General features: G+C 45.0%; 1 protein-coding gene across 4 annotated transcripts in view; it reads left to right on the forward strand.

Annotated features, from left to right (window-relative positions):
- The first annotated feature begins 400 nt into the window (after positions 1-400).
- The window catches only part of LOC147892578 (peptidyl-prolyl cis-trans isomerase FKBP13, chloroplastic-like), a 34,153-nt gene continuing 19,496 nt past the window's right edge, over positions 401-15,057 (forward strand). For all 4 annotated transcript variants that reach the window (XR_015542343.1, XR_015542342.1, XM_087387318.1 and 1 more), the window contains exons 1-3: positions 401-754; positions 901-993; positions 1,097-1,157. Coding sequence is in view for 2 of the 4 variants with exons in the window: in XM_087387318.1 (XP_087243444.1) it covers positions 425-754; positions 901-993; positions 1,097-1,157 (484 nt within the window). In the remaining 2 variants the exon portion in view is untranslated. The remainder of the gene's footprint in view (positions 755-900; positions 994-1,096; positions 1,158-15,057) is intronic.

Here is a 15,057-nt window from a genome sequence, read left to right on the forward strand (position 1 = left end):
GTAGGATGCCACCTCAGCTTTTCCGTTGCGGCAAGCGGATGATCATGTAGTGCTCGAAAAAAATGTTTTTCTGAGCCTTGAAAATTAAAGGTACCACGAAGATCGAACCAGGGTGAAATTATAAAAGTCCATAAAAATTTATAGTGTTACCGGGATTTATAACTAAAATATGTCTGGGAATTTTCAATTTCAACCGGGAATTTTATATGCTCAACCGGGTTTGGTGAGCACTAAGCGGATGCATGTGAATAGCCCTCCTTGAAGGCGACAATTGAGAGTCGTCCCCTTGTTTGTGGGCAGATGGGTGGTGAAACCACCTTAAGATAGACATATAAATAAAAAAATATATATATTAGATGATATCATCTTCTTATAAGATAAAGATGACGTGAACGAATGCTCTAAGAATGCTCTGAGCTCAGCTATGGCGAGCTGCACTTCAAGAGTGTGTTGGGCGCTCCCCATCACAAGCATTGCCAGCGTACGCACTGCCTCTCCCCACCAACACCACCCCCAGCGCACCTGCTCTCCCCTTCCAGTACTCGCTCTCTCCCACGCGCCCACCAAGTCACCTCAGTCGGAATCCCGACGTGATTTCCTCGCCTTGCTTGGCTTGCTTACCTTGGGCCTTGGTTCAGAGAATGCCCTCGCAGCACCCTCCCCCTGCGAGCTCACTGTTGCCCCTTCGGGTTTAGGCTTCTGTGATACGACGCCTGGTTCTGGGTTGGAAGCCTCCAAGGGGATGCTTATCAAGGTGAATTTGATTGTGGACAACCTTTTCGTGCCGTTGTTGTGTGTTTGACCCTTGAAAACTAGTACCCATCATTCGCGTGTGTAAAACCACTTACACAAACAGTTTTTTTCGTTGTTCGGAGTCTTAAATTCTGGTTGTGGCTTCAGGCCAACTACGTGGGTAAATTAGAAAGCGGACAGGTGTTTGATAGCAGTTACAACCGAGGGAAACCTCTTACATTTCGTGTAGGTGTTGGCGAGGTACGCTTTTTTTCAGACTTTTGGTCCAATGCCTTTACCACACATTTAACAGTACAAGTTTTGAGCGATCAGTATGACTTTTCCACTTTTTTTGGATGTACAGGTCATCAAGGGATGGGATCAAGGAATTTTGGGTGGAGAAGGTATTCCACCAATGTTAGCAGGTTAGGTTTGATCTTGCTCAAGTTGTCACATAGTGGACATGCATTTCCTTCGTTTGCCATGCCTTTTGTTTTATAGTCAGAATAGAAAGACGGTCTTCCAAGCATTGTCATTTGGAGTGGATATTTTTGCCCTGAACTCTTGCACGGGCTTTCCTTTCCCTACTGCTCAACAGCCCTCACCGAGATGCATGTTTCACTGACCTGGGCGGGGGTTCGGCTTTCTATCCCATGGATGAATGTCTACTTTTGAGTGGCCACTGGGTTGGCCTTTTTTAGCGTTAAGAGAGTTAGTTATTGAGCGCAGGCAACTCAGCTTGTCAGTTTGAAATTTGTATTTGCCCTTGTTTAGCTGGCTGACAAGTGTTGGCCCAACTAACTTAACTTTCTGGTCAGCTTAGTAGGCTTTTGCTCGTCCTAAGGTTGCAAAAGCTTACTGTGGTGCTGTCATTACCGTCTTTCCTCAACGCTACCTTAGTCATGTTCCACGCATGTGGCAGGCTTTATCTCCTACGTGGATTCAATAGGTGTCAAGTGTATGGTTTCTTTGTAAGTTGCCAGTTGGTGTGGATAATGTGTGAAGAAGTCAAGTGTATGGTTTCTTTGTAAGTTGCCAGTTGGTGTGGATAATGTGTGAAGAAGTTATCATCCAACCAAACTTTGAACTTGAGTAGATTCTTCATAAAACAATGTGGCTGATGCTTTTGAAATGCATTTTCAAAGGTTGTTTGGACCAAAGACAAGTGCTCTACCCAACATTTTTGTTTCTCAATGACGTGATACTTAAGTGTTCACAAAACTCAAGGTGGTTATAAATCTGCGATTTGCTTTTTTCTGTGTATGGGAAGGTGCTAGGCGAGTTTGAAGCTGAGTTGGAACTATTGAATATGGACTCTCCAATTTAGCTCATGTGTGTAGAAGGTGCTAGAGAAGTTTGAGCTGAGGTGATCTCATCGAAAAGGAGCTTTCAAATCTAGCTTGTGAATCTAATGTTCACATTGGGTTTGTTGGGTGCGGGAAGCAATGGAATGGGAGTGGAGTGCAAGGGAGCAAACAACAAGCCAAAGCAAATGTGAGTACTCGCAAATGGATAATGAGAAAGTACAAAGGGGTGGCCTATATGGCCCCGAAGTCAACCATATGGTTGAATATTGAAGTCAACCTAAGGGTTGACTGAGTCCTAAGACTAGCCTATAAGGCCATACTAGGGCTAAGTGCTAACAAACCCCCCTCCATGGTATGGCTGAAGTATCTTGGATACACCTTAGGCATACTTGGAAACTTATATCATGGTTGCATATATTCGTCCAAGATGGATATAGCAACCTATGACAGTACAAGGAGATCAACATCACGTAACAAATGGGGCCAAGTGTATGGCATGTCGACTAGCCTCAAACTTGGGCCGTGGTAGAGCCTTCGTGAAGAGATCTGCTTAGTTGTCCTCCGTGGGAACATAGGACAACTGTATGTCTCATAGCTGATAGTTGTTCTCGAACATAATGATCTGAACCTCAATGTGCTTTGTGCGCGCATGAAACCTACTCTAGCTCTTAGTGTAGATGATAGTAGAAGCTGGTTGGTTGATGTCAAGATCTGCGAGTGCTTACGGAGCTAGCACACTAAACTATAGCTGTAAAGCTGCCCTGTATTCAGCTTCACAACTAGAAGTAGCAACTGTAGGCTGCTTCTTGTTGAACCATGAAATGCATGGAGATCCAAGCATGAAACAGTTGCCATTGTGAGACACACTCTCGTGTCATAACGACCTGCCTAGTCACTGTCCGTGAATGCATGCAAGACCAATGGAGACGCATCACCATAGAACAGTCCCAAATTTTGTGTGGCCTTCAATTAACGGAAGACCCGCTTCACTGCTTGCCAATGCTGTGTACTAGGCATGTGCATGTCCGTGATCAACTGGGAGACGGCATATTAAAGATTAGGCCAGGTATGACATAAATAAATAAGGCAGCCCACGCCTTGCTGATAAAGGGTGGCATCAAAGGGTGCACTCCTAGCCTCGGAGGAGAAACGACAGCATGGTGTAGAAACTGGCTTGCAATCTTCAAATTGGAAATTGGATGCCCAAGTAATAGTGCGACCGGCCCATGTCTGTCATTGCAAATGATTTTTGCAAATCAGCTTAGAAATCTGCAATTTTATCCAGATTCCATATTTGGCCTAGTGACAAGCATGCTATCCACAAAGAATGAGAATTAAAAATTCTGCGGCACTCTTTCGAACATAAAGGGTTGCTTCTTATGGCTGTTTTGAAAGCCACGGGATGGCAAATATGCATGTATCTTGGCATACCCACTAAGAGCATATGTTTATACTATGGTCTACACCCACTGTTGGGCGTTGATGACATCAGTGGGGATGTCATAGTAGCTAGTCCGTGCTATGCATGATGGAGTTTATGGTTTTCAACCTTATGAGTGACTATGATGAGATTGAAACTGCACTATATTGTGTTTTTAGAGGGTGAGTTTGGGCATGTTCTTGGACTCATCTAGGTATATGCTTCTGCCGTATTAGCGGACATGTAAACTTCACCTTGTGAAGTTTTCGTCCATGTTGCGGCCTACTGGTTTTGCGATAATTCTGTCTATCTTAAGTGGTGCATTGCCCTATCAGCTAGATCAAGATGCTCGTTTGAGAGAGACAAAAATGAAATCATTTAGTCTTCACAAGGAGTTGTAGCTTGAATGAAGAGATTTTGGACTACCTTTTGATTAGCCTTCTCCTTTAGTTCTAGCCTTCGTCATGGCTGAGTCTGCCCTTCACCTCCAGAGAGCCGACAGAAACTCAGTACGAAGACTGTGTATAAATGGATGCTCAAGTATGTGTGGGTGTGTGGATTTGTATGTGTGAGAGCATATGTTTATACTATGGTCTACACCCACTGTTGGGCGCTGATGACGTGAGTGGGGATGTCATAGTAGCTAGCCCTTGCTATGCGTGATGGAGTTTATGGTTTTCAACCTTATGAGTGACTATCATGAGATTGTAACTGCACGATATTGTGTTTTTAGAGGATGAGTTTGGGCATGTTCCTGGACTCATCTAGGCATATATACCATGCCCGGGGTGCTGCTTCAATCCATAAAGGGCCTTTTTGAGCCAGCAAACCTACCTTTTTTCGCAAAGCTACGAGCCTGAGTGACATAAACCTCTTCTTGTAAATAACCATGAAGGAAGGCGGTCTTAATGTCCAATTGATGCACCTCCCATTGTTTGTGGGATGCAAAGGCAATGATGGTCAGTATGGTCGTGATATGTGAGGTGGGAGCAAAGATCTCTTCAAAATCAATGCCATGTTGCTGTGCATAACCCTTTGCAACAAGACGAGCTTTGAAGCGGTCAACCCTGCCATCAGCTTTCTGTTTGACCTTGTAAATCCATTTTGTGCCTATAGCACGCTTGCCTGCAGGTAAGTCACACAACTCCCAAGTTCCATTTGTATGAATGGACTCAAGTTCAGCATTCATAGCATCCATCCATTTTCTGCTGTCAAAAGCATCCTTATGACATAGTGGCAATCAAAGCTACAGCTGAAAAATTGCATTGTATCTGTTTGTGCGCACCTCTAGTGCGGGCAGGCAAAGGCTCAGCTTGCTTGCTGTCCCTGAGGGTATCCAAAAGCCAACGAGGGACTGATTTTGCTGTCTCTTGACAGCCCTCTCCTCTTGCATTGCTTGCTCGATAGCATGGCATGATTAGGTGCAACGGGAGGAGGATTGGAGCTGCTAGAAGCATGTGGCATGGTGCTCTGCACTGCGTAATTTGTATATGTGAAAGGCGGAATAGCACATTAGAGGCTTCCACTGAAGGCTGTGTTTTACAGTCCAGCCAAGGTAAAGGGGCATGCTTCGCAAAAACCATGTCCCTATTGACAATCACCTTGCCTGTGCTAGGCTGAAATAACTTGTAACCTTTGCTTTGTGAGCTGTAGCCAACGAAGATGCATTTGACAACCTTATCATGAAGCTCATGCCTCAATTCAGACGATACATGCACATACACAAGTGACCCAAACACCCGCATGTGAGAAATGACAGGCTTACGACCTGTCCATGCTTCATAGGGAGTGATGTTCTTCAATGCCCGAGTGGGTGCTCGGTTGAGCACATAGTTGGCACACATAATTGCATCTAACCAGAATTTATTGGGCAAAGACTTTCCCTTAAGCATGCACCGGCCCATTTCTGTTTCTGTTCTATTTTTACGCTTTCCAAGCCCATTCTCTTGCGGAGTGTATGCCATTGTGTACGGGTGAATGATACCTCGGGCTGCTAAAAAAGCAGAAAATTTCTGGGACATGTACTCACCCCCCTTATCCATGTGGAAGGTCGAGTTTCTCCCCACTCTCATTCTCTGCCAAGGCAATCCAATGCTTGAAGCAAGAGAAGACATTTGACTTGAGCTTCATGGGATATATCCAAGTGAACCTGATGGAGTCATCTATAAAAGTAACCAAGTAATAGTAGCCCCGAAGTGATGATGTTCGCATCGGTCCGCACACATCACTATCTACAAGATGCAACTTCCTGGATACACCAAGGGTCCCGTCCTTGGGAAATGGAAACCTATGCATTTTGCCCAACAAGCAGCCCTCACATACATGATATTTAAGTGCATGCATGGGTGAAAGATCTGCAGCCATGTCATGTGAATGCATATTCGCCAAACTGATGAAGTTGAGATGTCCCAATCTCTCATGCCATAGATGTGTATCAGAAATTACAGATTCAGCCACGGTTTTAGCTTTTGTAGCACCTTGTTGTGCATATATGTCAAGATGATATAGCCCTCTATCAAGTGTTCCAGTAAGTAAACTATAGTTATTGTAATGATTATCATAAACGGCACAGCGATAACCATAAAAAAGAACTCTAAAGCCATGTGTGGAGATGGCTGAGATAGAAATCGGATTCTTTTTGATACCTGGAACATATTAAACTTCCACAAGTGGAATGGTATCACCTGACACTATAGTGACAAGCACTTGACCAATCCCTTTCATGGGATATGCTGCTTTATTTACAAGTAACAGTGCCCTCTTTTGGAACCACTCAATGTGTGAAAGAGATATCTGCAGGAAGGGATGTGCTTCAAAGCACCACTATCAAAGTACCAGTCTGAGGCAGAAGAGATTTCTGCAGAAAGTGATGTGCTTCGAAGCACCGCTATCAAAGTACCAGAGGCAGAATCTGAGGCTGCAAAAGCTGAATCATGCAGAGTAGGATTATAATGGCACTCCATAATAAATGCCCACTCATCATGAGCAAGATTGGCTACCTCTGTATTTGTGACATTAGCAGCTGGAGTATTTGTGACAGCAAGACCTTGCTGTCTTGGCTGTCCCTGCTTCTTCTCGGAAGCAATACGCTTTCGGGACAGAGAGATGCCATGACCTGGTTTTCCGCAATAATTGCAGCATTTCTTCTTCTCCCCATCAGCAGAAGAAGAAGATGATGAGGCACCAGATGTAGGTTTGGGGTTGCTGTAATTCTCTCCCCTTTTCCTTTGCCCCTATGATCAATAGCAAAGGCTTGTTCTGCATGAATAGAAGCAGCCCTGTTTTGACGACTTTACTCATCCTGCAGCAGTAGGGAGACAACTGATCAAAAGAATAGTGGTTGGGGTTACCCATGGCCACTAGTCTAAGTGTTGTAGCAAATCCTTGATATGAGTCCATCGAGTGTGGTGGACACAACCTGTGAGTCTGGTACACCTTCATTCGTCTTAACATTGTCAAGCTGCTTGCGCAAATAAGCAACTCTGGCCTTATTGCGTATTTGACAAAGATTGGCCAAAGTGTCCCATGGAGCCTTGGCGGTTTTGCAAGACCGAATGTGAGGTATAAGAACTCTCTTGCAATTCATGGCAATCATTGCATGTGCCTGTGCACCTCGTCGATCCCAACGAATCTGTTGAGGGAGTAGTGGTAGATTAACTAGAGTGGCAGAAGTGGCTGCAGTGGCAGCAGGTGCCTGTGATGAAGAGACAGGTCTAGTCTTTGATCTAAATACAATTCCCCAAAAGTTCCTGGACACCAACAGGTGGTGTACCAAGTACGACCACATGGGATAATTGGTGCCATCAAGCTTGTCCTCAGCAACAAGCATCCCAAAATATTCATGGTTTGCCATTGCAAATGAAAATCCCCAAAAAACTTCAAATAAAAGTGTCCTGCAAATGTCACAGCCTCAAGGCTACAATGCAAAGAGCTGGCTGCCCAAGTATCTGACTGTTGGCTGCAAATGTCAGACCAAAAATGACAGCAAATGTTTGCAAGTGTCAATGCCAAGATGGCTGCTCAAACATTGAGCAAAATGCACAAGTTGTCCCAAAAAAAGACCTGTAAGAAAATGTCTGTCCAATCAAAGGACCCCCTTGCAAAAGAGTTGTCCTGCAAATGACCAGCCCAAAACAAAGGGCAAATGTCTGCAAAATATGGCCAATGCAAGTCTGACCCAAATGTTGGCTGAATGCCACAAATTGCGAAGGACAAATAGCCAAATCAAAGGGCAAATGCAGATAGAACTCAAATCTGGCTGTGCCAAGCAAATATCACTGCAAATATCAGCAAATCTAACAAAACCCCCAAATTTCGATAGGGCAAATCTGCCAAAAAGAGGGCAAATGTGAAATTTTACTGTAATTTTGCAAGCGTGAGCAAATCTTCTGTAATTTCTTTCCAATGTTACTGAAAAATCCTAAATTCCAGATCAAAGCAAGCAAATGTCACTGTGATGAATGCAAATACCCTACCAATCTGAAAATGTCTCGCAATTTGCCAGCAATTAGGCAGATCTGAGTTGAGAGGGAGGAAGTCCCAGCCAAATGGTGCTAGACCTGATTGGAGCAGCTGGAGGAGGGCCCGAATGACAAAAGAAGTCGAAATATCTTGACCAAATCTTCTACAATTTCTTTCCAATGTCACTAGAAAACCCTAAGTTTCAGATCAAAGCAGCCAAATGTCATTGTAATAACTGCAAATAACCTGCAAATCTGAAAATATCCGGCAATCTGCCAACAATCAGTAGAGACTGTGCCGGGGTCACTAGTCCATACTCTGTGGAACTGGCCCACAACCATGACCCTCTGCCGGTCTATCAAGCCCAAAGCCTCGTCATCCCTGAGGTCTTCCATCATCATCCGGCTGGAGGAGGCCCCTCGACCCCACTTTGCAGTATTTGCGGTGGAAGGAGCCAAGAGACTGCCTGAGAAACTGAACCTTGAGGGGCACTCCTATCCTTGAGAATTGTCCATACCAGTTGTGAGGAGCCGGGGGACTGTGTAGCCCCTCCCACCACGAGACCGTGATTGCTGCATCAATCTTGAGCATCGGTGTGCTTGCTCCCCTCAGATGTGAGAGTGTTGCACTCATGCCTCCTTCAAGGAGAGATGGCTCCAAGTGCCAAAAGATTTGTTTTTACCACTATCCCATTGCAACTAGCTGATGTGGGTCCCCTGTCCCAATATGAGAACCTTACCTCCGGATGCCAGATGAGTGGATGCCTCTGTAACTCCTCAGAACAACGAGGATTGGCCCGAATGAGCTCCCCCGATAGTTGCTACCATACGTTGTTGACACTTCTTATTAAAGGGGAACCCATCCTGGGTAGGGGAGCCCATGAAAAGATCCATCTGCGAGACTGTTGCCAATGTCCTCCTGTGCAAGGTGTGTTCCAAAGAATCCCCTGCAGCAAGAGCCTCCAGGGTTTTGAAACGGGAGTGAGGCGTCAATTCACTAGCTTGCCCAATAGGGCTCTGTTTGTATCTTTGGATCGATTATTCCTAGCCCTCCTTGTGCCTGTGGTAAGATCATTGTCTGCCAATTGACCCTGGCTCTAGTATTTAGCATACCATCGGAGCCTGTCCAACCTAAGTTGACCCATACATCCCTCACTACCCTGTGGTAAGGACTTAGTTGCCTAAAAAAGTCTCTTGCAAGGGAGAGTTTGGGTGAGCTCCAATAGAGAAGCTTGTGCGGCACATCCTCTTTGCCGCTGTGCTGAAATGTCTATCTCCACTTCACATCCGAGATATCTCACTATCTGCCCTCACGGAATCCACAAAGGGTTATTTTCCCATCGCAACTCCTTGAACCTCCTCTGTTGCGGCAAGGAAGCTGACAGATTTGGTCCAATTTATCCTAGGAGCGGAGGCCACACAGTATAGATCCAAGTCCCCCTTGACTACTTGCGGGCTCGCAGTTGAACCCTCTACATAAAGAGCAGTGTCATCTGCAAACTCCGAATCCAACAGCGTCTCCTCCTGTCGAATCGGGGGTCTCATCCTCAACAACTTTTCCTCCTGTCGAATTAGGATGCTTCTTGCTGAGCCAAGAAATGTAAGCGTTTCCCAAAAAGAAACAATTACCACTAGTGGACTTCCATCCGCAACTAAGAGACTGCGGAAGTCTGCAAGTACCTGGGTGGACGACTCCTCGGTCTGTGGTCATATCTAGAACCTCCTTAGGTTAGAGTGCATTCGTCCGTTGCCATCTTTCAATCTTTGCAACTGCCTTGTGGTCTAGGAACACAGTCTAGTGATCCTGTCACCATACTATATCAACTTTGCTTCAGAAGAGTGATAAGAGAACTCTGCACGGTGGATCTTTGTGTCCTAGAGGTCAAGCGTGTGCACTTGTGCCGATTCGCAAGCCACTGTGGGAGCCTGGATTCTACTCCATGAGGTGCTTAATGGAACTAAACACTCGTCTCAATGCCCTCTCTTGTGCGTGAAGCAAGTGGTGCTAACAGAGAGTTGGAGACTGAGTCTCCTTGCTTCTCCTTTGGATGGCGTCTGTTGTCCACAGAGCCTAACCTCCCTCTGGTGGGGTCTCGGGCTGCTGCCAAATCTTTATGACCACCTGTTGTACCTTCTCCTCTTGGAATGAGGCATCTGGGGTGCGGGGGGAGTACTTGATGGGGTTGCTCAAGGTGTAGAACGATTGGGAGTGATCAGACATTGTGGTACTTGTTAAAATGCTAGTGGCTCCCCCCTAGTGCATAGCCCAGTCTCCAACATAGAACTTGTCCAGCCTCTCTAGTAGTCATCATGACGATGCTGGCCAAAGGGGAAGTGGAGGATGCCAGGGAGTCTAGAGAACTCCGCGTCCCACCATGGATCCCTACCACAAATCGCATAGATAAACTGCTCCCACATGCTCTTCTCGACTGTTGGCATCTCTGAGAAAATGGCTCTACCCTGCTTGTCCTCCCCGAACTCTAGATTGTTGAAGTCTCCTCCAACGGCCCAAGAGAGGCTCTCAGTCAGTGGCCTCAAAAAGTGGGGCGCTGCTACGTCGTAAACATTCAGAATACCAATTCTAAAATCACCCAAGCGTAACTCCATCCAGACTACCTTTCCTATGATCAACTCATCTTGATCCATACTACCTTTCCTATGATCAGGTCATCTTGATCCTAGACATCCGTAGCTAGCGCTTGTGAGACTGAAATGCAGAGTTTGCCACTCCTGCCTACTATTGGGGATCACATCTCTAGGCCTCGCCTTGCGAGTAGATGGTGTCTGGGTTCGACATCTACTGTTGAAAATATATGTGCATTAGAAGGAAATCCACTGGCCGTCCTATCATAGCCCTCTGCAACTCCTGGCGAAGTATCAGATGTTACTACAGATGATGCAATGGCAGTGTTGCTAAAGAGTATGCCTGAAGATTATGATCATGTTGTTACCACTTTGAAAAATCTTCCTAATCCTAATCTTGAAGGTCTTATTTCTGCTCTTCAAGAAGAAGAAAGGCACATGGAACTCCGAAGAGGCAATGACACAACCTATGCCATAAAAATCCAGAAGGGCAAGTTTTCACCTTGCAAACATTGTGGGAATACTAATCACCTCTCAAAAGATTGCTTCAAGATCAATCCATGCAAACACTGTGGCAAAAACTGTTGGAATTATATCTATAATTCAGCAGTGACCAATGTAATATAATAAGTTAGTTAGGGGCACTTTTCCCTCTTTTAGAGGTTTTTTCCCCTAACTGCAGTTAGTTCACTAACTATGGTTAGTGACTACTAAGGTTTTGTCACTATGACAAAACCTTATCTACACTACTTTGTGTTGTACTCTTTCACACACTCTATTGAGCAACTACTGCTTCTAAGCTTACGACTCTCTAGCTCTCATTCTCTCTATTCCTTCATTTGGTATCAGAGCAGGTCCAAGAGTCTGGTGCTCCTTGCTCCCTCAAGCTTCAACCATAACCTCGACTTTCAGCCTCAGCAAATCTGCCCGTACAGTCCGTACGACTGTACGGATTTCTATCGCCTGCCGTACGAAAAGCCTCTCGTACGATTTCTAACGCCCGCCGTACCAGCGCCGAAAAATAGCGTCAACTGCGCCGTACTTCGCCGTACCCTGTGGCCGTACACCGTACAGCGCCGTACATCGAGGCTGTACCTGTCGTCGACATATCTGCCGTACAGCTTCGAGCTTAGGCTGAGTTTGCAGACAGCCATTGTTTGGCTAAGTATTCTGCAAGAATATTTGGGGCATTTTGCAGATTGCAGCCATTGCAATCATTGGGCAGATTTGAAGCTATCACAAGAGCAAAATTACAGATTTGTCTGAAATTTGGGGCTTTTGTATTAAAATTGCAGATTTGGGGCTTTTGGCTTTTTTACCCCTTTCTGGCTGCAATTTCTAGCCACAAATTGGGGCTTTTGTGTTTGGAGAGCATTTTTTGGAGTATTCAGTATATACTGCCTTTATTGGAGTGTTTGGAACACTTTTGGCAGATTTTGGAGAGTGTTTTATGCTTGGACAGATTTCTGACAGCTCAAGTACAGAAATCTAAGTTGCATATACAGCCCGTGCTTGGGTGTGGTTTTTGGGAGTTGTGCATTCTATTCCCAGTAAGGGAATTCAGCTTTGTATCTGCTTCAATTCCTTTTTCAAATATGGCCCATCAAAATCAGAATGATTTTCAGTTCGGTGGTCTTTCTCAGGAAGACAAATTGGATGGTACCAACTACTCCCTCTGGAGTTTCATGGTACGTAATATTCTGATTTCTCGCAATCTATGGGATTATGTCAATGGGGATGAAATCCGACCAGCAGATATTGCACCTGCTACCCCTCCTCACCAAGGAGGTGGAAGAGGTCGTGCACAAGGTGCAGCTGCAGGACAAGTTGTTGGTGCAGCTACAGTTAATACTCCTGAGCAAAAGAGATGGGATTCACGGGATGCCTTAGCCTTGTCTTGCATCTCTCTTTCAGTGAAAAGATCAATCATTCCGCATATCCGGTCGTGTAAGACCTCCAGGGCAGCGTGGGATATTTTGGAAAGTATGTATGCAGCACGGAATGATGCCAGGGTATCTTTTTTAAAAAGAGAGTTAAGCAATACACATATGGAGGAGGGTGACTCCATGTCAGCCCACCTCACTAAGCTACAGGATCTCAGAGAGCAGTTGTTAAATATAGATGAAATTATTCCTGATTCAGAGATGATTACAACCACTCTGAATTCTCTTCCTGAGTCTTATCTCAGCTTTCATACTTCGCTGAATTTATCATTGAGGGGGGGTGCAAATCCTCTTTCTTTTCATGAGCTGATAGGACTTCTGCTTCAGGAAGAGCAGACCAGGAACAATTTGGCTTCACGTGCAGGTGAACAAGCCATGCTCTCAAAATTCAAATAAAAAACAAAGGGACAGGCAAAAACAGCAGCAAATCAGCCTTCCAGTGGGTCAGGACAGCCTTCACAAAAGGCTAAAAGTGATGCAAGCAAGCCCAAAAAGAAGGGTTTCTGTCACTACTGCAAAAAGCCAGGTCATCACATAGCAGAATGCAGGAAAAGGATTGCAAAGGAAAAGAAAAACAGCTCAGGAATGGCTGTTTCAGATTCAGCCCCTTGTGCATCTGACAGTGGGGATGCTGCAGCCAACTTTGTTGGTCAAGATTATGCCTTTTTATCTTGCATTTCTGATTCTAGGTTGGCTGTTCCAGATGCTCGGGATAGTACAGCTTCATGCAGTGATGATACATATGCTTTTTTGACTTGCAATTTTGACTCTCCTTCAGATGCATCTGCTTTCAGTGTTGATGAAACACTGAACACATGGTATTTTGACAGCGGTGCATCCAAGCACATCACTTCGAGGAAGTGTCTCTTTACTTCCTTGCATCCACCCCCTGTTGGTAAGAAAGTCACTTGTGCCAACAACTCCTCATATTCAGTACGTGGCACAGGAGAAGTTGAGCTCACTGCAATTGATGGCTCAATTTTCAGACTTTCTGATGTTTTATATGAGCCTGGCATAACCAAAAATCTCCTTTCAGTGTCCACTCTTAACAGAGATGGATTTCAGGTCATCTTTGAGGATGACAAATGTGCTGTCCGGAACAGGGAAGCTAACTATGCCTTAATGTTATCTGGTACTCTGCTGCGTGGGCTTTTTCAGCTTGATATTTTTCAGAAAAGAGCAGCTCATGCTTTGGCAATTTCTTCCCCTACAGTTGCCATGCAAAATGCAGAATTATGGCATGCCAGATATGGCCACATGAATTACAACAGCTTGATGACACTTCAGAAATTTTCAATGGTTGATGCATTGCCCCCTCTTGAGATACCTCCTCCACATGCCTATGAAGGGTGCATTTTAGGTAAAATGCATAGATTTCCCTTCAAGAAGGATGGTTCAGTTAAAGCTGTTCGCAAATTGCAGCTTATACACAGTGATGTCTGTGGTCCCATGAGGACTCCTTCATTGGGTGGTCATCTCTACTTTGTCACATTTATTGATGACTACTCCAATTTTACTTGGGTTTATGGGCTGAAAAAGAAATCTGAAGTGTTCACAGTGTTTAAACACTTTTCAGCCATGGTTGAAAATGAAACCGGGCTCAAGATACAGATATTACGCACGGATAGAGGTGGGGAATACCTATCTGCAGAATTTGATGCTTTCCTCAAACAAAAGGGTATTGTGCATCAGCTCACAGTCAAGCTGACCCCTCAGCAAAATGGCAAAGCTGAGAGAAAAAATAGAACCCTCATGGAGATGGACCGATGTATGCTGAAAAGCAAACACATGCCCCATAAATTCTGGTTAGAGGGTTTGATGTGTGCCAATTACATTTTGAACAGGGCTCCCACTAAGGCTTTAAAAACCAAAACTCCTTTTGAGGTCTGGAATGACAGGAAGCCTTCAGTGGATCACTTCCGAGTCTTTGGATGCCTTGCCTATGCACATGTGCCAGTTGAATTTAGGCACAAATTGTCAGATAAAGCCATCAAATGCATATTTGTTGGATACAGTGCAGAAAGCAAGGGGTATCGTCTCTACAATCCTGCTACACGCAAAATCATTGTAAGTAGAGATGTGATATTTTCTGAAAATTCAGCTTACACTCAGGCTGATTTTCAAATGCCTTCACCTTCAGAAGATGTATTTCAAGGGTTGCTACCCATTGCATTGGGTTCCCCTGCTGATTTTTCTGATCCAAATCAGAATTTACAGCAACCTTCAAATGCTTCAGTTCCGCCACGGGATGTCATGCCTCCTCCACAGGAAGTGGAACAAGTGGTACAGCAAGAAATTGCAGACATCCATGCAGCAAAAACAGTCCCAAACTGGCTGTTACAGACTCTCCGGGAGAGTAAACTTGATGCCCCGTTACCTGGCAGGACTCGCAGTGCAGCAAGGCACATGGAAGGTGCTAATTCAGTGGAATCAGCATATGCAGGTACTCTCCTTGATGAAGAGGAGCCTGCCACATTTGAAGAGGCACAAGGTAATGTGCATTGGATGAATGCCATGCACGATGAGTTGCAGTCCATTGCCAAAAATCAGACTTGGGATGTTGTGGACTTGCCACCGGGTAAACATGCTATTGGCACACGATGGGTATTTAA

Source organism: Dipteris shenzhenensis, chromosome 16 (genome assembly GCF_047967505.1).
Source record: "Dipteris shenzhenensis isolate YYH24624 ecotype China chromosome 16, Dip_SZ_1.0, whole genome shotgun sequence".
NCBI classification, from domain to species: Eukaryota; Viridiplantae; Streptophyta; class Polypodiopsida; order Gleicheniales; family Dipteridaceae; genus Dipteris; species Dipteris shenzhenensis.